At 41.8% G+C, this 24,774-nt stretch overlaps 1 protein-coding gene across 1 annotated transcript; it reads right to left on the reverse strand.

The window, feature by feature from the left end:
• Positions 1–21,298: 21,298 nt before the first annotated feature.
• LOC147901996 (large ribosomal subunit protein uL11y) lies at positions 21,299–22,835 on the reverse strand. Its single transcript, XM_087374635.1, has 2 exons — positions 21,832–22,835; positions 21,299–21,649 (listed from the first exon to the last, which is right to left on the reverse strand). Exon 1 carries the CDS (start codon positions 22,754–22,756, stop codon positions 22,256–22,258), a length of 501 nt encoding a protein of 166 aa, XP_087230761.1. The 5' UTR covers positions 22,757–22,835; the 3' UTR covers positions 21,299–21,649; positions 21,832–22,255.
• Positions 22,836–24,774: the final 1,939 nt, after the last annotated feature.

Below are 24,774 nucleotides of genomic sequence, written 5' to 3' on the forward strand. Positions count from 1 at the left end.
TAAACTAGCCCGGCGGTTGGAACATCATGCAACCGTGGCTGCTTTAACTTAATCACTAGTTATGTGATTGTCTTGAACCAACATGGTTGAACAGACATTAGTTATTGATCAGCCCGATGGTTGAAATTATTATGTTTCTTAGTACTTAAATTCTTTAAATTTAATTTTCTACTATTCAGGTCATATACCACTATTTCTAAACCAAGATGGCTTGGACTTAATGTGATTGTCCTAAACCAGTCCTAAACCAGCCCGGTGCTAGTTCAAGACAAATAGCAAATAGTTACTGACATAAATTGTGATTGAAATTGTGAAATTCAGAAATAAAAAGCAATATATTGTTATTTTCTAATTGTGAAATTCAAAAATGAAAAGCAGTATACTTGTTATTGTCTAATATATGAAGTTGAGATTGTCAGGCTAAACCACTCTAGTGGTTGAATTGAGACTATCCTAAATGTGTCCTAAGCCATCCCAGTGGTTGACTTTCCTAAACGTGTCCTAAACCAGCCCGGTGATTGAAATTGTGACTATCCTAAACCAGCCCGGTGGTTGAAATTGTGACTGTCCTAAACTAGCGCAGTGGTTGAAAATTGTTTTGCTTCATTATATACTTTAATTAGATTGTGTTTTGTCATGTTTTAGTAGTGCAAAAAGAGGGCTCACTGTTTTGTTGTTCCCCCATGTTGGGTCAACAGACGGAGTTGTATCTTAAGTTTATGGATCAAAATTCGGACATTTCAATTGGGCAAAGGAGCTTTGAGCATTGTAAGCCCTGGTACATCAGGAAACTCAATGACAGGAATGCTTGTTATTACAAAACACACATAGTCTTTGACCTATCCCGGCAAGCTATGAATGACTTGAGATCTAGTCGTGTTGGAGCATTGCTCCATGGTGATCAATGCCCATGCCTCCCCAATGAATTCGCAGTCTGTAGGCCACCTAGATCCTCATCACGTGTTTCAAGGATGAGCACATTTTGTATCCTGAGGTCTCTATGGGAGCCGATGGTTTGTCCAAAGGGAGACTGTGATGGCACTGCATTGAATGCATTCATGGCACATGCAAGCATTGCAGGTCTGAAGCTAAAGAAGAAGAAATTTCATGTCTGTCCAAATGAAATGAGGGAAGATAACCATGTTGCTCTAAAATGGAGGAGATTTGAAAATATCAATGTTGAAGGATCTGATAAAAAGAGATGGATACTATCATATAAGAGCACTCAGCCAAGGGAGCTTATAGGTCACATGGTTCAATCCATCCCAAAATATGTACATAATTTCACGGCCAGTTGGCAAGATAAGCAGTTCTGGACCTGCCTTGCCATTTTTCCCCATGACACTAATTTCTCTGTCATAAATTTTGCTAAAAATTATTCATTTCAAGAACAAGATAAGATACAAAGTGCTCATAGGTATAACAAACAAATAACAATTCTTGTGCATATCACGTATAGTCATTTTCTTAATTCTTTTATGCCTGATGCTAATCTGCTTGTTGCTGACTCATAGGAGTCTAGGTCAGTGCACTGCATATACCATTTCTACATTTCGGAGGATAGGGAACATGACACTTTATTTGTGCACCATGCTTTTCTACTAAAGGAAAATTCCCATGCAAAAAATATATAACAACATTGGGTGTGGTCCGATGGTGCTACCTCTCAATTTAAATCAACCCATGGATTCTACTTTGTCTTAGGTGATTAGGTTTCATGATTTACTTTTGTGTGAATTACTGTCCGATGGCCCAGTGGCTCTCATCAGCCACATCTATCATGGCTAAGATTCCACCGGGTTCTTGTAAAGATAGTGGGAGAGAGGGAAGGAGCCTCACTTGTGGCTTTCTCACATACACAATGGGGGAATACACACAAAGGTGGAGGCTGAAAATAGTTTTCCTCTTCTTAGTTTGAAAGCCAAAAGAACTCAAGTACAAAGAAATAGAAGAACCCTATATGTGGGTCTCAAACCAAACTCAGCTAACTAAGGTGGCATACTAACGGAGCCACGAACTAGAGTAGATAAGGATAGCTGTCATCCAGCTATTATTCGTGGGCGGTGTATCAACCGCATCTGTAGCTAACAAGTTAGTGACATAAATGCACAATGGTCACCCTGGCATATCACGAATGGAGCTCGATATCTCAACACTCCCCCTCGAGCTCAATCCCAATTCCTGTACACCAAGCAGGTCTCTGAACTTGCGGAGCTTCTCTGCGCCTAATGCCTTCGTGAATATGTCAGCTACCTGATCCTCTGTGCTGACATAAACTAGATCAATAAGACCTAGTAAAACCTTCTCCCGCACATAGCGATAATGCACCTCAATGTGCTTTGTTCTAGCATGATAGACTGGGTTATTTGCCAAGTGTGTACTACTCATGTTGTCACAATAAATGACAATTGGCCCATCTGTAGACTGATGCATATCATAAAGTAGCTTATGCAACCAAGCTACCTCACATGCAGCCATTGCTGCACCCTTGTACTCAGCCTCTGTGCTCGACAAGGCAACTGTAGGATGTTTCTTGCTACTCCAAGTGACTACAGTACTCCCAAAAGAGAACACATATCCACTAGTAGATCGTCTGTCTGAAATACTACCAGCCCAAGAGTATGCATCTAGCTGCATCCAAATGTGGTTTCCTTGGAGCCTGCATAAACTGACTTACCAATCCAACAGCATAGCTCAAATCTAGCCTGGTAATATTCATATAAATCAAAATTCCTACTATGCGTCTGTACATAGTAGGGTCTTCCAGAAGCTCACCTGCATCTGTGCTCAACTTCACATTTTGCGCCAAAGGAACTAAAATAGGCTTACATCCTGTCATCCCATATTTGGACAGCATGTCCAATCCACACTGCCTCTACAAGAGCTGTATCCCACTTGGTGATCTAATCACCTCAATGCCCAAGGAATAACGCAGCTCTCCCAAATCCTTCATCTCAAACTTCTGCTTCAATAGCATTTTCACATGAAGGATATCTTCATCACTATCACCTGTGATGATCAAATCATCAACAAAAATGACAAGCAGCATAATACCTTTCTCTGTTTTTCTCACATGGAGTGAGAAATCTGCCTTGGAAATTTGAAAGCCAATAGTGACAACATACTGTCCTAACTTGTCAGACCATGCTCTAGGTGCTTGCTTCAAGCCATACAAGGCTTTCTTCAACCTGCAAACAAACTCAGGATGAATAGCATGAACATAACCTGGTGGCTGCTCCATAAAGACCTCTTCTTGCAAATCACCATGCAAGAAGGCATTCTTTACATCCATCTGATGTAAAGACCATCCCTTTGATGCAGCCATAGAAATGACTGCTCTTACGGTTGCCATCCTTGCAACCGGATTGAATGTTTCTTCATAATCAATGACGTATGTCTGTGGATACCCCTTGACAGTTAACCTTGCCTTGTATCTGTTCACAGAACCATCTGCATTGTGCTTCACCTTACAAACCCACTTACAACCAATTGCATTCTTGTCTTTAGGCAAAGGCACCAATTCCCATGTAGCATTTTCTTTGCATCTACATCAATCATCACATTTACTGGTTTATACCAGCTACTCATCTCATCAAAAACAACATCTCTGCTCACTGTAAACTTATGAGTAGAAGGGTTAGAGCATCTATACCCTTTCTACTGCAGAGAATAACCAATAAAGATGTACTTCTTAGCTTTTGGATCCAACTTGAACCTCAACTCATCTGGCACATGAACATAGGCAATGCAACCAAAAATTTTCAAATGAGAAATATCTGGTTTCCTACTAGTATACATCTCCTCTGGTGTCATGCCATGTATTGCTACAGTGGGAGTCATGTTCATTATGTAAACTGCTGTAGCAACTGCTTCAACCCAATAATAATCTAATATGGCTTTTTCATTTAGCATGGCCCGAGATACCTCTCCAATATGCCTGTTTTTCCTTTCTACAAGTCCATTTTGCTATGGGGTATGACTACATGAAAATTGGTGCTTTATGCCATGCTCCTGCAGGAACATTGCAAACTCATTTGAGAGGTACTCTCCCCCTCCATCTGACCTTAGGCATTAAGCCTGTTTCTTTTCCAGCCATAGCTTTAAAAGCTTTGAAATGCCCAAACACTTCACTTTTCTTTTTCATAAAATGCACCCAAACTTTTATGTTGTAGTCATCAATAAAAGTGACAAAATAATGACAGCCTCCAATAGATGCAGCTTTAGTAGTCCACACATCAGAGTGGATTAATTCCAATGGCTTCTTACTCTCTTGAACATGCCTAGGAAATGGTTTTCTTGCCTGTTTTCCAAATTGACAGCCTTCACATAGCTTATGCATTTCTGCAACCTTGAATTTAGGCAATCCTGCAACAATATTTTGGGCCTGCATTAATTTCAGTCGATGTACATTAACATGACCAATGCGTTTATGCCAGATATCAATATCTACAACTACACCGGTCCCATGTGCAAACATTGTTGCACTCAATTCAAGCATGTCCGCATCCAACGTAAACATCCTGCCCTTCTTATTCCCTTTTGCTATCAAGCGACCGTTATTTTTCATATCCTCAACAAAGCATCCATGAGGATTAAATCTGACCTGCAAGCCCTACTCAACCATTTGACCAACAGAAACCAGGTTCTTGGTGATATTCGGAACATGAAATACATCAGACAGATATTTCTTTTTCCCATCCTGCATAGACAAAGGAATTTTACCAATCTACACAATAGGATGTGAAGTATCATCACCAGTCTCCACAAATCCTAGTTTTTCCATTTTCCTTGCATCCTGCATCCATTCTGCATGACCTGTCATGTGGTTTGATGCACCCCAGTCAACATACCACACATCATTTCATTCTTCTGCACTTGTCACAGAATTGGTCATGTGCTGCACCATAAATAGATGCTCATTTCTCTCATCACCCTGTCTACTAGAAGATGCATAATTGCCTTGCTGCAATTTTCCATTCATAATGTCATTTTGCTTTTGGTAGCAGTCCTTAGCCATATGACCCATTTTACCACAGTAGTAGCATTCAACATTGATGTTTGCATTTTGGCCTCTCTGCCATCCACCACGGCCTCTTTGGCTCCCCTTGCCTCTAGAGTTACCACGTCCTCCTCCATAGGACTGGTTTTCTTGAGTTTGCTGCATATTCTGATTTCTACCACGGCCTCCAGATCGGCCTCCTCTACCTCTGCGTCTACCTCTTCCAGCATTTGAGTAGAAGACAGTTTCTTTTGAAGTTCCTCCTGAAGAAGATGCATCCCCATTTCTCTGCTCTTCAGAAATTAGAAGAGCAAACAACTCTTCAAAATCAGGAAATTCTTCACGGATGGCAATGGATGTCCGGAATTGTGCATAATCCTTTCCATTAAAGGTCACAAAAACTAGATCATCATCTTCCACTAGCGCCCCAATGGAAACAAGTGCATCTCCAATTTTCTTCACCTTCATGTGGTAGTCATTGATGCTCATATTTTCTCTCTACACATTATGCAACTCCTGCTTGAGCTGCATTTTCCTGGCTTGCGTATTTGTGCTGTACATTTTTGCCAAAGTATCCCATGCCTCCTTTGGCGTACTTGCATCCTGAATATGCACAATCATAGAATCCGAAATATTGATAGACAGCCAGTACATAACTTTTCTTGCTCTCTCATGCCATCCTTTAAATGCCTGCATTTCCTGTTGATTGGGAACATTAGGAAGAACTGGTTCTTCTTCATTTCCTGTAATGAACTCCCAATAGCCTTTTCCCATAAGGAAATTCGTCATTCTAAACTTCCATGCCTGGAAGTTGTTCTTGTCAAGCTTTTCAGTGACAATCTATGAAAGAGAATCATACGCCATTACAGAACACTGCAAAATATTCTGTCACTGCAAAAAACACAGCTTTTGCCTCACACGGGCAGATCTGCAAAACTGACGAAAGTGGTATTTGACCACACAGTCATTTCTTAGTGATGATTTTGCATCAACAGGCAACAAGGATGACTCTGCAACTTCCAATATCTCTGCACACAGGCATACGATGCAATTTCTGCGACAACTTTTCACCGACCAGTAGAGCAGTGGTCGCATAGCAAAAACAGGGCCTTTTTTTGAGTGCCTGCGAAGAACTTCTGCCTTCAAAACGAGCCTCGAAATCATCTCAATCTGAGACAATGCACTCTTGCACTTCCGGCTGTGCTACCTATAGAGATTTGCTCCCAAACTCGAAAAAGGAAAGCAACACTGATCCTCTTACCAGGACACCGTGAACTTGGTTTGCTTTCTTGAGATCCTTACCATGAACAAGGCTCTGATACCATGTAAAGATAGTGGGAGAGAGGGAAGGAGTCTCACTTGTGGCTTTCTCACATACACAATGGGGGAATACACACAAAGGTGGAGGCTGAAAATAGTTTTCCTCTTCTTAGTTGTGAAAGCCAAAAGAACTCAAGTACAAAGAAATAGAAGAACCCTATATGTGGGTCTCAAACCAAACTCAGCTAACTAAGGTGGCATACAAACTGAGCCATGAACTAGAGTAGATAAGGATAGTTGTCATCCAGCTATTATTCATGGGCGGTGTATCAACCGCATCTGCAACTAACAAGTCGGTGACATAAATGCACAACGGTCACTCTGGCATATCACGACTGGAGCACGACTGGAGCTCGATATCTCAACAGTTGGTTATTAATTACTAGCCACTGCAATGGCCTACTCACCCACCACTGGACATCCTACTTCATGGTACCAACCCATAAAGGGTGGCACCTAAGATTCCACCGTGGTGGCCTGCAAATTAATATGGATGGAACCCTGGGCTCCCCAGCCACCACAGTGGCTCAAAATTTATAATATATAAGATCTGTGGCATTTGGCATTTTACTACATTGCTCTCATTTGTCCTTGCTCTACATTTGGCATTTTACTACGTTGTTATCCTCTTTCTATTACAATCATATCATCTCCGTAAAAGAACAACCTTCTAAGTATAGAAGTGCTCGGTGTGTCATGTTGCTACTATTGATGGGTGGGGATGCCACTATCTTTTGTACCTATGTTGCAAAATGGTGCATGGTCAGGACTCCACCACTTTCGAGTAGATCGACAGTCAGTGATTTCACTTCAACCTGTGGATGTATGTTAGACTAACCTCAAGTCTAACATTATGCCTTGGCTACCCCTAGCCATGTCCTAACAGTTTGTCGAGAGCAACTACTCCTCAAACACTAATGCTCATGGGTTGAATCCACACATTTGCCAATGATGATGGTGCCTTTCTCGAAGTGGGGGACATAGATAGGATGGTTGACTTGAAGGGCCAATATCATCTATAGTAAAGGATTGGGGATGAGAATCGGGCTACTTGGCTTCAAAATTTTGTTGCCCTTTGGTGGCCATGGATCGAGTGAGCTACTGCTGTGACAGGAGGCTACTCAAGATTGGTGAGCCAATCCATAGTCCACACTTCGACCACTAGGTCTTCATGTATGGTGATGTATAGTGCTATTTCAAAATCCATAGTGTAGCGTTGGACCCTCTCCTGCCACTTCATTCCTAGATTCTTACATAAGTCCCATACATTATTTTGCATTGCCCCTACCTCTATGACATGGCTACTAATAAGCTTTTTGATAGGGTGTGGAGGTGATACATGAGATGGTTCTCTTCTCCTCCTCTATCATTCAGACCTCTCTCTACATTACTTCATGATTAGGAATAATGCATAGCAAACAACTGAGTGGGGATGAGGATCACGGAGAAGAAGATTGGATAGAACAATAAAGGATCGAGCATAACGGAAGTAAAGAAGCTAGTGAAGATGATGGAAAGATGGAAACACTTGTGGACAATGGAAAGGTGGAGGCATAGAACATTGATGCAAATGGAGACAATGACTGGGGTCCCTAATCCAATGTAGCCAAACAGACTCTACAAGTGGACATCTTGTCATATCAATGGCTGCATGAGTATCCCTTTCTTTAGCATGATGATTCTGAAGGCCTCAATATTTTCATAGCAAAGTACTCTCAACTTGTTGGGGGGGCCGTAATCTGAGTCCTAGAAATGTGCATGGTCTTCAGCCTCTCCATCGTCTCCTCCTTTGGCTCCCTAAAAAATTTTAATGCAACGAGCTAGGCTAGCGGAAATACTGAGTTGTACAAATTCCCTCTTGCTCAAACAAGGCTCATAACCACTCAGCAATGGCTGGATGTGATCTTTTTGCCTCTAAGGCTCTCAGCGATATTTTGGCTCAATGGATGTAATGTTTTGGCTCTAAGGCTCTTAGCAATTGCTAAGTTTTTATTACATTTATGTAATCTCTTTTTGTTCAATTTGAGGCTCTCAATATGCATTGTTGTTAACTTTTATATTTGAATGGTTATGGTTGCGAGCTGTAATCTTTTGGTCTTTAAGGCTCTCAGCAATTGCCGAGTTTTTATAAATGTAAGATCCTCTGTTCAATTTTTTCTCAGTATAAGTTGTTAATTTTTATATAACCTATTATTGGATGTAGATGTACATTGTAATATCCTTTGCTCAATTTTCACTCGATGAATTGTAGTTGATTATCTGGATGGCACCACCACGCCTCCAGTCACCATGGTGGCTCGGACTAATTTTTCCCTCATTTATATTTACTGGAACAAGGATTAAAATACCAATAAAGTAGGCTACAATTTCCTTGGTTTAAGACCAAAATAGCGCTAAATAGCTCCAACGACCCACTGTCATGGTTGCATGGAGATACATCTAGAAATATACAATTAAACTTTCCAAAAATGCAATTGACGATATGGCCCTTGAGGGGTCCCCTCTAGGGGCAAGCGCCATATCGACATGCGTTATACAATATCCAAGATGCCACTGGACAGATATGGCATGTTGATATGGGTTTTTCCTATCTATAGTTATGATTGAGATGAGGATGAGAAAGTGTTCATTATATATTCCCCACATCAAGGAGCCCTTTTCAAGAGAGCATGACAAGTGCATATTTGAGATATACATTGGTGGATGGAGTGTGGTTTGGGGAGGGTCCTCCACCTTGCTTAAGGAATATCTCTTAGTCTAGGAAGAATTTGAGAGATCAATGGAAATTCTCTTCGTTTTTCAAGCTCTATGTGCTCATTACACCATGTACAGTTTTTTGACACTTGCATCACACATTTATTATTGTCAGTATCAAATCCACATCTTTCACACATTGAAGCCTCTACATTGATGCATCTGACCCCACACCTAAGGGAAAAAATTTTAAGAAACTATTTCTCGCTTCTCATCATTCTGACGGTTGGTTTAGCTCTATATTAGCATAGATTAGTTTATCCATAGAGGAGACAACTCCAAGCAACCAAGCAAAATCATGCCTAAAATTTCCCAACTAGTTCCTACTTGGAGTCAGTCCCTTCACTCACATGTAGTTTCACATTGTAACATTTCTTGAATCCTGGTCTTCCATAGTACAGTGAACACTCTGTAGATTTTAGAGTTTTCATAGGTATTGGCATATTATTCAGTGGGCAGATTGTACATCATTTCATTTTGCACTTACATGCTTCATTGTAAATCCTTATTGGCTATTTTTTGGCATTAATCACATTGTTTTAAGCCTTGTAAGGCCTCTCAGCTATTCTTAGCATCATTTGCCAAATAATCCTTGTAACGGATTGGATATATAATGTAGTTCTATCTTCACTTGTAGTTTAGAATTGCAATTGATTCTGACAATTTGTTTCACAGGCACTTTGAGTACTATTTCACGTCATGTCTACCACTATGTCAAGGCATCTACTAAGTTAGACAACTCCAACTATGGCACATGGAAATGTTGAATAGGTGATTCTTGTAGTTAAAGACAAATGGGAGTATGTGGATGGGTCTACATCTAGACCATCTAGTGAACCTGCAGCAACTCCCACCATTTCTAGACCACAAACAGAAGGGTCTACACCTGCTCTATTTATGTCCACACCTACAGTAGATCCTACCATTGCCCGAGCATAGGTGGATTGTGACAAGAAAGACAAATATGCATATCATTTGATTGAGGAAAATGTGCAAGATGGAGGCAAGATGTCATGCTTGGATAGAGGTAGAGGCAGAAGCAGAGGCAGAGACAAAGGCCTCAGATAGGTGTAGAGGTAGAGCATCTAAGAGAAGTGGTCATCAGCGTTAATAGCAGCATCCACAGCGGCATCAGCGTTAGCATCCAAAAAGAAATAATTCCAATAGAGGGAGATTTCAAGGAAGAGGGAATGCATCCCCAACATGTCCAACATCCAGTGTAACTATTATCATAAGTTTGGACATTATGAAAGAGATTACTACGAGAAGCGATATGACCAAGGACGACAATCTAGCAGCAACAACAACAAAGGCAATTTTTGTTGAAGAGAAAATCACCATGGTGGACATCAAAGTCGTAGTCATTATGCCAATGAATCTCACATAATGTATCTTGTGAGTGAGGATATGCAAAAGACTGACACAGTGTATCTTGACATTTATTGTCAAATGTCAAGCATCAAGAATGGATTACAAATATGAAACCATTAGAAGGACCCAAGAATGTTATCTACACTATAGATAACACACCAAATCTAGTTCAAGGGAAATGCATTGTCCCTATGAACAATTTCATTAGTACAACTACCGAGTCATCCTTAATAGAGATTAATGCATGATCAAAGATAAATCCAAAGGATATTAGCTAGTGGAAAAAGCAATCAAAGAAGAGACTCCATTGTCAGCAATATTTAAACCCTAATGAACGGAAATGGAATTACCTATCAAAGATTCCACTCGTTCCCACTCCTAGGTTCAAATAGACTCTTGACACTCACAAGTAAAGAAGATAGACAAGGAATGTACACAAAAAAATGGCATACGATGTGATGGTATCCTAGAAGCAAGGCACGTGTACTTTGCCTCATACACATGTTGCAACTTGGCAAGACATCTTTCCTCTTCAAAGTTGAAGTTCAAGGTGTGGCAAGACATCCTTCCTCTCCAAACTTGAACGTCAAGATGTGACCCTTTAACTCATGCAAAGCATCACCTCTCTTGCTCTTGGGAGGCTTATGTGGACCCTTAGCAAAGACGTCCATGACTATCTAGTCAATCAAACTATAAGTTCAAGTCATCCAATCATCCAATGCATTTTTAGTGCTCTAGAACACACTGGAGATCACTGTGTGATCACAATATTGCTAGCTTGTGTCATTTTGTTCCCGACATGCCTCTAGAACACTGGAGCTCACAATATTGCCATCTTGTGTCACTTTATTCCTGACCATGCCCATAGAACACACTGGAGCTCACATTATTATTGCTAGCTTGTGTCACTTTGTTCTTGACCATGATTGTTGGGGAAAAAGTAGTTGTAGGAGGGGAAAGAGTAGTTGTATCCTATATGAGACTGCAAAGCAAGAGGGGAAAAGCACTTGTAGGAGGGAAAAGAGTTGCTATAGGAGAGGGAAGAGCAAGAGGGGGAAAACAACTATTGGAGGGGAAGCAACACCTATAGGAGAGGGTAGAGCAAGAGTGCATAGAGCAAGGGAGGGAATATTAAGAGAGGAAAGAGCAAGCAAAGGTAGAGCATGTGGGGATAGGAAAGAGGAGGCAGAGAAAGAGGGGGAAGAGTAGGAGGGAGCAGACCAACTATAGGAGGTATTGCAACCCAAATTTTGAAAAATAGAGGGAGAGAACAATTGGACTAGAGTAGAGGAGAAGGGAAAGAGAGGAAAGAACTGCAGTAGGCTAGAAGATAAAAGAAATTCATCCAAAAGGGCCCACAATGGAGGGAGAGGATAGTTGGACTAGAGCAGAGGAGTAGAGAAAGAGGGGATAGATCTGCTCTGTACACCACAGGAGAAGAGAAATTCTCGCAAAAGGGACCACATAACCTTGAATTTGATTTGGGGCTGATCTAGGGTAGGTGCACATGGAAGGAGGGTCAAGCATGGGTTAAGGGGGGGTGGATGGTTCTCCAATGTAAGAGGAATATGCAATAGGGGCCCTTTGCATGCCTACCATCTCTCCACCTCAACATACCATTGCCCCACACAAAGGATCACTCTCATTGCTACACCTCGAGTCCCTCTCTAATCCCTTGAAATTGGAGGCCCTTGTGAGACCCCATTTCTCTCCTAATGTAAGTAGTTTGCAGTTGAACTAACTCTGCCCAATATTGATTTTGAATATGCTTAACATTGAGAATTTCTCTAGCATTATTTGCTAAAGTCCCATTATTCCTTTTAGCTATTGCATTATGTTGAGGAGTATCTGCGCATGTGAAGTTCTTTAAATGCCATTGCTTCTGAAAAAGCTCATGAATGCTGAAGACATGTATTCACCTCCTCTATCTGATCTCATGACTTCAATCTTTTTCCTATTTGGTTCTCTATAATGGCTTTGAATTCTTGAAATGTGGAAAAGACTTCAAATTTATTCTTTAGGAAATAGACCCAACAATGCTTGCTATATAGTCTTGTCAACGAAAGTCAAGTAGTACAATGAACCATTGATGCTAGAGTAATGCTACAGGTCTATGCATTACCCCATACATTTGTATGTATCAAATCAATAGTACCTCTTGCTCAAGAGGTGCTTCTCCCAAAGTTTTCTCTTTTGTGTTTTACTTGAAATGGTGAAAAGGTAGGAAAGAAATCTAGAGAATTGCATGAACAATGTCCATTTCATCCCTCATGCAACATTAAACAATGTGTTCGACTAGTGCAAGCTCTCCATAAATTCTAGGTTATGCATTATGGCATTTGTGCAACTTCTTTTCATGACGAAGAGGAGATAAAAAATAGTGATACAATTTATTTTGACGGTTTTATTGTTTGGCTTCATGTCTAAAGTTTTTAGGTAATATGTCACATTTGTTGAGGATCCATCTCAACATCATATGTTCAATATTGTGCATAGCACTAACACATAGAGTGCTATAAAGGAAAGGGTTAAAAAACCTAACCCTAACCCTAAAGGGGTTTGTATATATTCATCATTTTTAACTAAATCTAGTGTAATGTCATTGATCATTGAGGTGAAATGCACTTCATCCAAGCTTTCTAGTAACAAGGTGCAAACTGGGGTGATCTTCTTGACTCTAAAAGGCCCTTGTCCTTGATACTTTAGTTTGCCCTTGTGGCCTTTAGCATTGGAGAGCAAGATGAGGTTGCCTTCATTAATTTCCTTACATTTGAGATTCCAATCAAAACCTTACTTTTCCTTTTCTTTGCTATCATAACATGGTAAGATCTTATCCGGATTTTTGTGTGCTTCTCAAGTGGGAAGAGTCTTGCTTCAAGGGATTCTTTGTCACCAGGGGTGCTATTGTACTACCACTCGTAGACTGAGGATGATGAATTCCAATAGGGCTACTGCCTCCAAACCATACACTAGTTGCAATGGGGTAAAACCAATTATGACCTTGAAATTGATTTTATAGGCCCATAAGGCAAATTTTATTTTCTCCGCCCAATTAGAGCATCTCACTTCCACTACCTCTTTGAGAATGTGGTGGGGATTCTTCTTGTCCATCTCCCTAAGGATAGTAGACAGTACTTTTTTTATGTAGGACCATCAATCCTAAGAGAAGTTCTTGGATCACTTCATTGATAGAATGTGTGCCTAGATCAAAAACTATTTCGATAAGGTATCCATACTTTATATTGCATTTTCATAAAGGAACTTGGCATTACTCTAGGCATTGGTTTTGCATACTACTTTTGCCTTATCCCATTTGGTGAAATAATTTGTGGCCACAATTATGTATTGAGCTTGTGATCCTTCAGAATAGGTTGTACGGGGCCCATAAATTCAATCCCCTATTTTCAAAGGGTGGTTGTTCCAGTACTATTGCTAGGGCATTGAAGTCTTTGTATTGGGGTTTGGCAATTCGTCGGCATACATAATAGTGTTTGACAAATTCATAGGATTTTGGAACAATGTGGGCAATCAATAGCCAGCCAAAAGATTTTTTGAGTAGTGGCTTCTCCAACAAAGTGTCCTGCAATGCCTTCATGTGCTTCATGGACGCTAAGTGGAAATTCATGTGGCATGACGCATTGATACAAGATCTAATCTCTTCCTATTTTGTAGAGTTGACTTGCTATAAGTTGACATAGTGTAGCATGTTGGCTTCCACTCATCACAACTTAGGTGGGGGTCTCTCTATCTTTAACTTAGTATCTGATGATGTCTATACACCAATCTAGAATAGGTTCTACTTGAAAACAATGTGGCATCACGCAAGTTACCTTTGACTCCATTGGATTCTTCTTCAGAATTGACATGGACAATGTGGAGTAAAGGAGAGACGGTGGGAAACATGGACAAGATGTTGGGATATGTGTGATCAAGGGCACTGTAGGTGCATGTATGCATCCACTAGCAGTCATATGGTTGTGTGTGTGTGTGTGTGTGTGTGTGTGTGTGTAGAAGAGGCACACTTAGTGCCATAGGCCATGACATAAGTGATGATGTAATACAAGGCCCCCCACATGGGGTGGTAAAAGGAGGTTAACAGAAACAAAAGAACTTCACAAAAAAATTGATGGAAATAAAGGTGGAATTGAAAACTTCATGGAAATAAGGGGAAAGGGGAAGATTATCACCTTCAAAATGCTTAAGAGAAACAATCACTATGTTAATACTTGGGGATGGTTGCGAAAGAAGAGGGCAATTTGAGGCATATGACCTTTGTATTGATCCCTTCTTGCTGTAATGACCTAGCCATCCACCCTCTCCTACGGGCTCGATGCAAAACAAATAATTCCATCCATAGGCAACCATCCGCCCTTGCATGGATCCCATATCTGCTGCCAGCTCCTAAGACCCTTTTTGAATATGCTGCGGGCATAAGGAATATTCAGACAAGCCAAATATTGCCCATTCATTGCACATCATCGACTTGCTCCACCAAATATTCCCCCACAAACTTCCATCTCCCCTCAATCCCCTAAACCTTTCCAAGTACATTTCTTAATGACAATCTTCCAGGCATTGGCTCGGTAGACTACCAGATCCGAGCCTCTCACCATCACTGGGAAATCTGAAAATAATCTATCATACTAGGACAAACCTTTCTAGGTCCCATCTTTGGGGCTTACACCCTTTTCAAGAACTCATTGTGTAACCTGGGGCAACCCCTCACTAAAGAGCTTAGGAAACCATTTGCCAACTAGAGAAATATTATTAAGAGATGCATCAGGGATTCCAAAACCTCCTTGTAGCTTTGGACTTGGAAGGGCATTCCAAGGAATGCATATGTCTTCTCCCTCCTTCCTCGGCCCATAAAAAGGCACGAAAGCTTCTCTCCCTTCCAACCAATGCTTTGACAAAAATGCCACACAATTGCCACATACGTAATTGTCTCACAAATAAAGTGTGCTTAATTACCACGGCCCTTGCATTCCATCTAAAGCATTTTTTCACAAGGGCTAGATTTATTGTCAACAGCATTATCATCATCCACACTTCCTTCCGTCCCATTGAGATTATGCAAAGGTTTCCGTTGTGGTCCTACAAAGCTGCATGAGGGGAGCTCAACCCCCTCAAAAATACAATTACCGAGATCACTATCCCACCTGTGAGCCCCCATACGTGTATTATGTTGTATTACAGGGGTAGTGGATCTAGGGGGGCCAGTGAGGGTAGGTAGAGGAAAATAGTGACTGCAACAGTCCTTTCTGAGGCTATTCAGTAGCAAGATAGGTTGCAGACAACCACCCTAAAGGGTGGACTCAAGAAGGTGCAACAAGCCTCAGTCAAAACCCACTTATAGGTACCTGCAGGATACATACTGCAACAATCTTTGCACAGGGAAGAGGGGCAGGTATAGCACCAAAATGAACCTATTGAGCAATAACCACCCCATCTGACATCTCAACCTCCACAAAGACAGGAGCATCTCAACTCATGTCCTAAAAAATCCAAGCTCTTCTGAGATAAGCCATCGATTCGGTTGTAGGTGGAACGAGGAGCACACTACCCAATGACAAGGCGAGATGTTCAACTGAGTCACTGAGGATTGTTGGAAGATTCGGGAAATCAATCCAAATAGGGCATTCATAATAAAGAAAGTCATTGATGCTAAAAGTTGGACTCCAAGGGATAACCAAGTCGGCCACCCCCACAAACCTAAAGGATCTTCCCACCACTTCATCACTGACACCATGCGTAGCAGGAAAAAGCCCTTCCCAAGAAACCTAGTAGAATATCCAAAGGAGGGATGTCACATTTGTAAGAGAGGAACTCTTCCAGTTCCCCCATCGACGAATCCTGCCTGTGAAGAATAGGTATAACCCCACCTTAGCCAAACGAGTCATGCAACTCGATTTTGCAACCCCAACGAGCTTAGATTTGACTTCATGCAACTCGATTTTGCTAGCCACCAAGTACTTTTTACCGTTTTCAAACATGTCTTCCTCGCAATCTCCCTCGCTCTTCTCTTGGTCTCAACATGCAAGATCTTTTTAGTAGTTTCATCATCAATTTCAGAGAAGCCATCCCTGATCCTCTTCGTAAGGGTCTCCAACTATGGAGGAGGCACTCGATTATCAAATCCGTTACCTATTGATTCCCCATCCAAACCTTCTCAACTCAACCCCTCCTCACCCCTCACACCTTTCTTCTCAATAGATATTGAAAAGTCCTCACCGAACTCACCAACTACATCAGCCCAACTTAGGCACTTCACCCGCCGACACGCACAAAGAGAATTAGGAATAGACGAGGGGTTTTCACACATTTGAGCTTGCACTTCAGAAGCTTGTCGATCGAGAATGACCTACCATTATGCGATATTTATATAAGTTTGGAGATCTTCTCTCTCTAGGATGCGAAAATACGAATCACGTGTAGGAATCACATGTAGAATGCACATATAGGAATCGCATATAGGATGTGCATATAGGAATTGCATGTATGTGCGCATCGCATACAGGAATCCGATTCATAAGAGATTCATGAGATATTTATTCCTAGGCACATATAAGTACAAGTGGAGCTTTGCCGCTACTCTACGCACTCATTTTGTGTTGCTTAAGTCCTTGTTGACATAGGGTTAACAGTTAGAGAGTCAAGGACATGATATGCCCCATGTTAGAGGTGAAAGCATCAATTATGGATGTTGGAATGGCCTGCAAGCTACGTATCTATGTCATTTGTCGTAGTAGAAGGTCAAATTCATGAACACAGATGAAGCATTGTGCATCACTAGAATCATTCTTGATTGAAAATGCCTCATGCAGCTTGCAAGCTACGTATCTATGTCATTTGTTGTAGTAGAAGGTCAGATTCATGAACACACGTGATACGTTGTGCATCACTAGAATCATTCTAAGATGATGTAGATGGAAATGCCTCATGCTGAGAGCTTACTTTCAAATGTGCATGATCAGAATGTAGAGGCTGATCCATGCTAGCATATGATGTATTTATGTCCATTCTCTCAACACCAATGAGATAAGGATTGGAATTGTCTGCCGATGAACCATTTGGTAAGAAAAGGTCGCACTAGAGTTACACTCCCCACAATGCCGATGAACCATTTGGTAAGAAAAGGTCGCACTAGAGTTACACTCCCCACAATGCACACGAATTCCACTTGTTATGCTTTCTATCGATGCTAACACAATTGATGGGCATCGATAAGCTGGTGTTGGAATAAGCATCAATGCAAGCATTGAAAATGCATACTCTAAAGTCGACCATCCCTCCAAATATCTATTGTAGTTCAACCATTGAGTGAACTAGTCTTAGGTGATGCTACTTAACTAACCTATATTTAAAAGTCATGCGCTTGATGTGTTTAGAGAGGCTTCAGCTCTTGTTAAGATGATTGACTTCTTTTATTAGGGCATGTAGCTCAAGAGGGTGTCGATATATAGCGAAGGCTGCTTGCACTTAACAATCAGAAGCAAACGTATCTGTACAACCAGTTTCTAACAAAAACATATGCATGCGAGCTTAGTCATCCAAACATGGAATACCAATCCATGTTACATGTGCCCTTGTGTTAGCAAAAACTTTTCATGGACTAACACTTACCTGAACAGGCCTAGATGCACCCAAGGCAGTGATGTATGATCCTATTAGCCCTTCAGACACCTATCCAAGCTGCAATCACCTTGGGACTGTTTCAATCCCAGACTAAAGTTAGCTTGCAAAACACCAACAGAGTCAGCTTAATTGCCCTACGACCAGCCTGCGACTTGCTTGTAGCCTAGTTGCCAACCCTCCAGACTGCAACTGCTTGCCAGACATGCCCAGGCATGTATTAGATAAGATAGTGTAGAAAGCTAGGCCCACCTACTGGCAAATCTGATCAAAGCAATCAGCTTTCAGCCCATTTGAGTGGGCAAACGCTGCACAAACTATTGTTGCTACCTATACACCACTACAAGAGGATCAAGGTTGCCTGCAGTGGTTCCATGCTTGCTATCGACCCAACTTAAGACAGGCTGACTAATGACAGTTCTTTGATCTTTCCAAAGATCCTTTGCTCACTCAAAACTGGCTCTGATACCAAATGAAATAAACCCCAACCAGGTCAAGTCAATTCTGACCTTGGTAGGATATAGGCCTTCGAGCAAGAATCTTACACTATTAAAAGCAAAGAGACAAAATTCTCTTAGGGTTGAATGGCAACTCACCTCCCAACCATAGGCTCAATACTTTTGGGCCACCCCCGAGCTTACCATGAGAGCTTGCCAAGATAAGGTAAAATCATGCGTCTCATTCACGTGAGGCATCCAGCTCTAGGATTCGCCAAGATATTCCAGTATGTCATCCTAGGCTTGTATTTATAAGCCTGTCTTTGTTATCTTTAGCAGTAGCGTTGACTTTAAGCATCGTGCATAACGCAAACCTTATAAGGCCTCAGTTTTTCCTTTAAGCCATGCTTTCCCCAGAATAGCTTACTTTAGCTTTGCCTTTCATGATGGATCAACTCTCGTCCATTGGATGTAAACATCATCTATGTTGGCTCCAATATAAAACCTTAGGTTAAGGTGACTATACCCTAATCCCACAATCCTCGATCTTAGCCCTTGAACCTAGTTTTGCCCTAGTTAGCCCAGTTATGGACATAGCAAAGGAGAAGATACACCACTGCTTACTCCCCTTCTTGTTAGCAGTCCCTACAGAACAAACCATAGGGTATTCCTTCCTTGCTCCCCATGACATCGAGAGACTATTCCTCACCTTTAAACAGCTGAGAGGATCCAAACCATGAAGCATGCTGAATGGAAACTATGAGCCAAATCAAAAATAACTTAGCTAAGAAATCAATCAGAAGAAGAGGGAGATCAATTCAAGAACTGAATGTACCAACTTCAACAATTACCTCCAAGGAAACCAAATACACATGATTGCTCACTATTTGGTTTCTGACAACTCAGCCTGGAAGTCGATATCATCCAGAATGAGACTACACAGAAATGTTCCCAGCTAGAACCTGCTGATCTACACCCTGAGCTAAAGCACATAGCTGTAAAGTTTTTGCTGCAATCTGCTCAACTGATTGGGGCTGCAACCCTTCCACAGGTATTCTTGATGTGACGATAAAGTGTAAGGTGTTGAAAGATCATTGCTGAACAGTCAAGAACCCGCAGAACACTCCATTGTTGGGCACCAAAGATTGTTTCCACTGCAGACATCTGTAGATCAGGCTTAGACTCCACAGACTGCATCTGCTGTAGACATCTGTGAATCAGGCTTATAGGCTTAAACTACACAGAGTGAAACAAGTGGGATGCCCTGAAACCTTGCAGGAGAGTTCAGCAAGCTTTTGCTGTTTACTGAGGAACCAATTTCTTGACATCCTTCCAAACCCCTCTCATACATGCCATGTTTTATTTTGTATGCAAATTTGTAGGTTGGCCAAACCACAAAATCTAACCCCAGAATCATTGCCTAAAGGCCCTTCTCCTAGCCGTCCTCAGAAAATAGATGGCTAAGCAATTGGAGAATACATACAAAGGCAGGCTACCGGTGCCAGTATTATGCCTTTAAAACCACAGCTGTATATCATATCCTTTAAATGTCAATGAATCTCATTTTTAAGTCAAACCTATCGAGATCGGTGAAAGAATTTCTGACAAAGAGATGATTATAATCTTACAATTCAAGTGCTAAACAAGTCTTATCAGCAGTCTATTGGATCAAGTACAATTCAAATGGCTCTATTGACAAATACAAAGCCTTATTCATAGTATAAGGCATAGTCCTGCTACAAATCATTGACCTCCCTTGTGCTGAGCTCATAACATGGACCATAAAATGACATTAAGGACTTGTACCTTCATAAGACTATAATTCATCCAATCTTACGATTTGGAATTATTTAAAAAGAAAAGTGATAACTATAAGTGAGAGAGAGAGAGAGAGAGAGAGAGAGAAGAAAATGAAGAAGAAAACAATAACAAGAAATCCAATGAAAACAAAATACACAGCCAAATATAAAGAATAATTTAGTTCCATTAAAAAGACAAAAAGGACAAGACACAAAGCTGAAGTAGAAAAGAAAGGTGGCCACTCTCAAAACATGCTCGCTATGATCACTAAAACTAATATGGCATCTGTCTTATCTCGCCCAAATAAGACAAGCCCTGAACCTTCCTACCATTCAATCTACATCCAAATAGTCAATGTATTAGCCTACTCATGCTCACCCCCAACATGACATATACTCATCACCTTAGCTAAACTCCTTCCCAAACCTTTAAACCATGGGCACCAAATGTAATCTCTATATGTCCAAGTAATTACAAAGGACATGCACAAATATCAAATCTTACAGTCATTTATAGCCAAATAGAAGCCTTGAACCCCTACCTGCTCTTCTATCAAAAAAGTTTAGTGTGAAAAGTCATAAGACAAGTGGAAAACGTGATCAAAGCTTCTAATCACAAAGCTGTAGAGACATCTTCCCAGACTGTCAAAAGACTCTTCACAAAGGATGAGGCTTAGCCTCAACTACCCAAAGAAGGTCATACTCATTTGAAAAGGCAATCTTGCATCATTGCAATGTTTTCTTTGCTCTTATATGACTTCTTCTCAGCCTTAACTCGAGAGAAAAGTGATTAATGCTTGGACCACAAGTGGAAGAAAATATACTCAAAAGTTTTTACTTAGTGTTGGTACCATTAGGACCATGAAGGAGCATCACTCATCATTGAGTAAAGCTTTTTTGATACTCGAGGCCACTATTCAAAAGGAGATGGGGGCCTTAATAAGCTAATAAATTGACTTACTTATTATAGATTAATGCACGACAAACAATATTGTAGCATATAAAGACCACCCATTAACTGTCTGTAAGTAATCCAAAGGATGAGAAGTGCATATTGCCCAATAAAAAATGATGTCTCCAATGCTTGAATGCCAACGCAAGAGCAAGGCCATCCAATGCCTCCTATTCGGGAAGGCCTTGGCTAAAGCTAAGATCAAATATGACAAGGAGCCCTATACTGGAGTAGGACAACCCCAATTGCATTACCACATGGTTTACTGTAACTTTAAAAGGCGTGCACGCTACAGTGATGGGAACTTGAGAGTTAGAGCGTCACCTACGGCTCCTTCGGTTACTCCAATGCTTCCTGTCAATTGGTAGCCCATATAGAAATATCCCTTGAGACTAAAACGAGAAGCAAAACCAAAACACTTTTTAGTTCATCCACATTCTAAGGAGAAGACAGTTGCAAGATACCTTCACCTTGTATTGTTATTCCTTAAGTAAACATGTTCAAGCCAAGAAACTTCAATCTTCAAATGTGCATGGGGTCCCATGCAGGTAGACAAATGACACTAACCTACTCTTAGGTAGACATTTTTGTATGCCTGCAAATTCAGTTTCTGGATGCTGAATCAAAGTCTCATGGCTGACACAAAAAGCAGCAGAGTAAGATTTTCTTCTGGGAATGTAACAGACCGCAAGTCAAGCATACGTAGAATGCTTGATTTCGAACCGACCTCACGACGTTTCAACGTCGACTCACGTCGTCGTTCGCAATAATTTGGCCTCGTCATAACAAACGGTTACAGGAGAATTGCTACCTCACGGGGTTCTGGTCAAACACAACGGAGAAGCAGTAGCCCACATCCAGAGGACGGGCGACTCAAATCTCTTCTCTGGTATGTACAACACCTAAGCGTTTGAAAGAAACTTAACGGAAAAAACTTGGCAGCTCTCTGTAACGCGTTCCAGACACGATCCTCTACTCAATGCCAAACGCATTACTCCTCCGGAATCTCTAACTCGCCCTCCTCGATCTCCTTTTGCAAATCCTTCGGATCTTTTCCATCGACAGTGCATCCCACAGAGACACAGGTCCCCAGAATCTCTTTCACAGACCCCGCCAAGTTCTTGGCCATGGATCGCGGCCTCATGATCTTCGCAATCTCGATCACGTCGTCCAAGGAGATATTCCCATTGTGTTTAATGTTCTTCGTCTTCTTCCGGTCCCTCTCGGGCTCCTTGAGGGCCTTGATGACCAGGGCAGCAGCACTGGGAACGACGGCGACCTTGGCCTGGCGGTTCTGGACGGTGAGCTTGACGGTGACGCGGAGGCCCTTCCAATCTTTGGCAGTTTCTTTGGCGATGTCCTCGCCAACTTTCTTAGGGGAGAGGCCAAGGGGGCCGATTTTGGGAGCCAAAGAGGACGCAGCTCCGACTTCACCACCGGTGACTCTGACGAAGACTTCAACGATCTGGGAGGGATCCAATTTGGGAGGCATGGCGGGGGAAGCTGGCTATGGAGCTCGCAAGCTTCGGGCTGTGTTTATGGCCTTGAAGAAGAAGACCCAAAAAAAAAATACAATGTATTGCAAAGTGATGGAAACCCTAATCCTCTCACACCGTCCGATCTCTCGCCTTATCTGACGGTTCCGTCTAGGGATGCATGGAGCCTCTGGGGCTACTGGAGCACACACGCCAAGAGGCCTTTCCCACAACAGCCGAGCCCCGAGCACATAGCCAGACATTCTCGTCCCCCCCCACCCTCCATCCTTGCTTGATGCCCGCGTAGTTTGCAGTTCAGGGCCCGTGCAGACTTCGAGGATCTCAGAGGGATTCGATTTGGGAGGCAAGGTGTTCGATGGGTATGGAGCTCACAAGCTCGGGTCCGCATCTACAGCCTTGAAGCAGAAGACACAAACATACAGTATCTTTAGAAACCCTCTTAGACCGTCCGATCTCACGCCTTATCTAACGATCTCCTTCCTATCTCGGAGGGATTTAGGGGCGGGAAGGATAGGTTGGGTTCACACCACCCGACGGTCATCCTCGTGTGAAGGGCTACCGTCCTAGTTGGCCCAATAGGAGGGACGAGCCGGGACACATACAAAATTTTTGTGTCCAGCCCATGAAGGCCATCCATTCCATGGCTTCAACCACTACATGATTGGCCCATTCCATCTCTTCCGGCCGTTACACCAATGGAATACATTCACATCTTGATGACCACCAGTTAGTGTGAACCACCACACCCGGTGACCATCCTCCAATTTTATTTCCTCCTCCATGGGCGAGCACGCGGTGTGAACCTTTCCTAACCTGACGGTCCCCTTCCTAGAGCCAAGGATAGGACCACGATAGGACCTCTGAGGGGGAGGAGAGGGAAAGCTTTTTTGGCCTACTTTATCAGTAAAAACATGAACTTGCCTTTTCTCTGACCACTCGGGGAAGGGGCCGATAAACATTAGAAAAGACAAATGGTTGGACCTCACCAAGAAAGTAAAGATGGTCGCTTTGCTGAAGCAGGTGGGTGGTGAAGCATGAATGTCACCAGTCTTCTATTGCACTCTTACAAATGGTTCGCCCATTGCTACTACCATAGCTAATTGGAAGTGCCAAATGACATACCTCTCTATAAGTGCTAGCGACCCCGAGTAGTCGTGAGATTCTTCACTAGACTCCTTGCTATGATTTTACTTGAACGAAGAAAAATAGAAGATTGAACTGCAAGTAGAAGAGAAAAATATATCAAGACGAAAGGGTTAAAAGACAAAGATAGGCAATTGTTGAACTAACAAGACTGGATGAATTTGATACAAAAGCAATGCATGCTACTGTACAAAGAAGACTCGCGATCAGAGGTTGTAGACTTTACTACTGGGCTTAAATTTCTCCATTTACCTTGTGCGTGTTGTTTTGAGAGGAGGTAGCATTGAATCGCATCAAAGATTAGATATGATCTATAGGCATGGCCTGTGATGGCTCACAACGAATTCTGAAGGTGAAATCGAATTCGTGGGTCCTTCTGCGCTGAGAAGGTTTGCCGCTCCATATTAACTATGCTAAATCAAATTGCCAGAGTGGTGTGCCAAAATGTCACTTGTCCTTCAGTAGTGGAGCTACAACCTCTATATAAGGAAAGATGATGGTGTGAGCATCGCATCTCCTCCAACTTGCATTGCTAGTTTCTCTGATCAGCTTCCTTTAGCAAAATGGCACAAGCTCAACGCTCTACTGATTCAATGGATACAGAAAGTAGTGGATTCGAGAAAGGTTGATGTATTTTTCCATTTCCTCGCATTCATACAACTTCTTCAGTTCTAATTTCTTTACTTCATTCTTCCAGGTTTTCATTAGTACTTGTTAGTGCCGGTAACTTGTTATACATGTTTGATAGTGGTGCAGTTTACATTAGTTGGTATACATGTTTGATAGCGGTGTAGTTTAAGTCATTTCAGAGCTCCAAAAGAATTTTGGTGGAGCGTGTAATGACTAGGCCACCACCTCCATCCGTGGTTTG

This window comes from Dipteris shenzhenensis, chromosome 5, assembly GCF_047967505.1.
Source record: "Dipteris shenzhenensis isolate YYH24624 ecotype China chromosome 5, Dip_SZ_1.0, whole genome shotgun sequence".
Lineage (NCBI taxonomy): Eukaryota > Viridiplantae > Streptophyta > Polypodiopsida > Gleicheniales > Dipteridaceae > Dipteris > Dipteris shenzhenensis.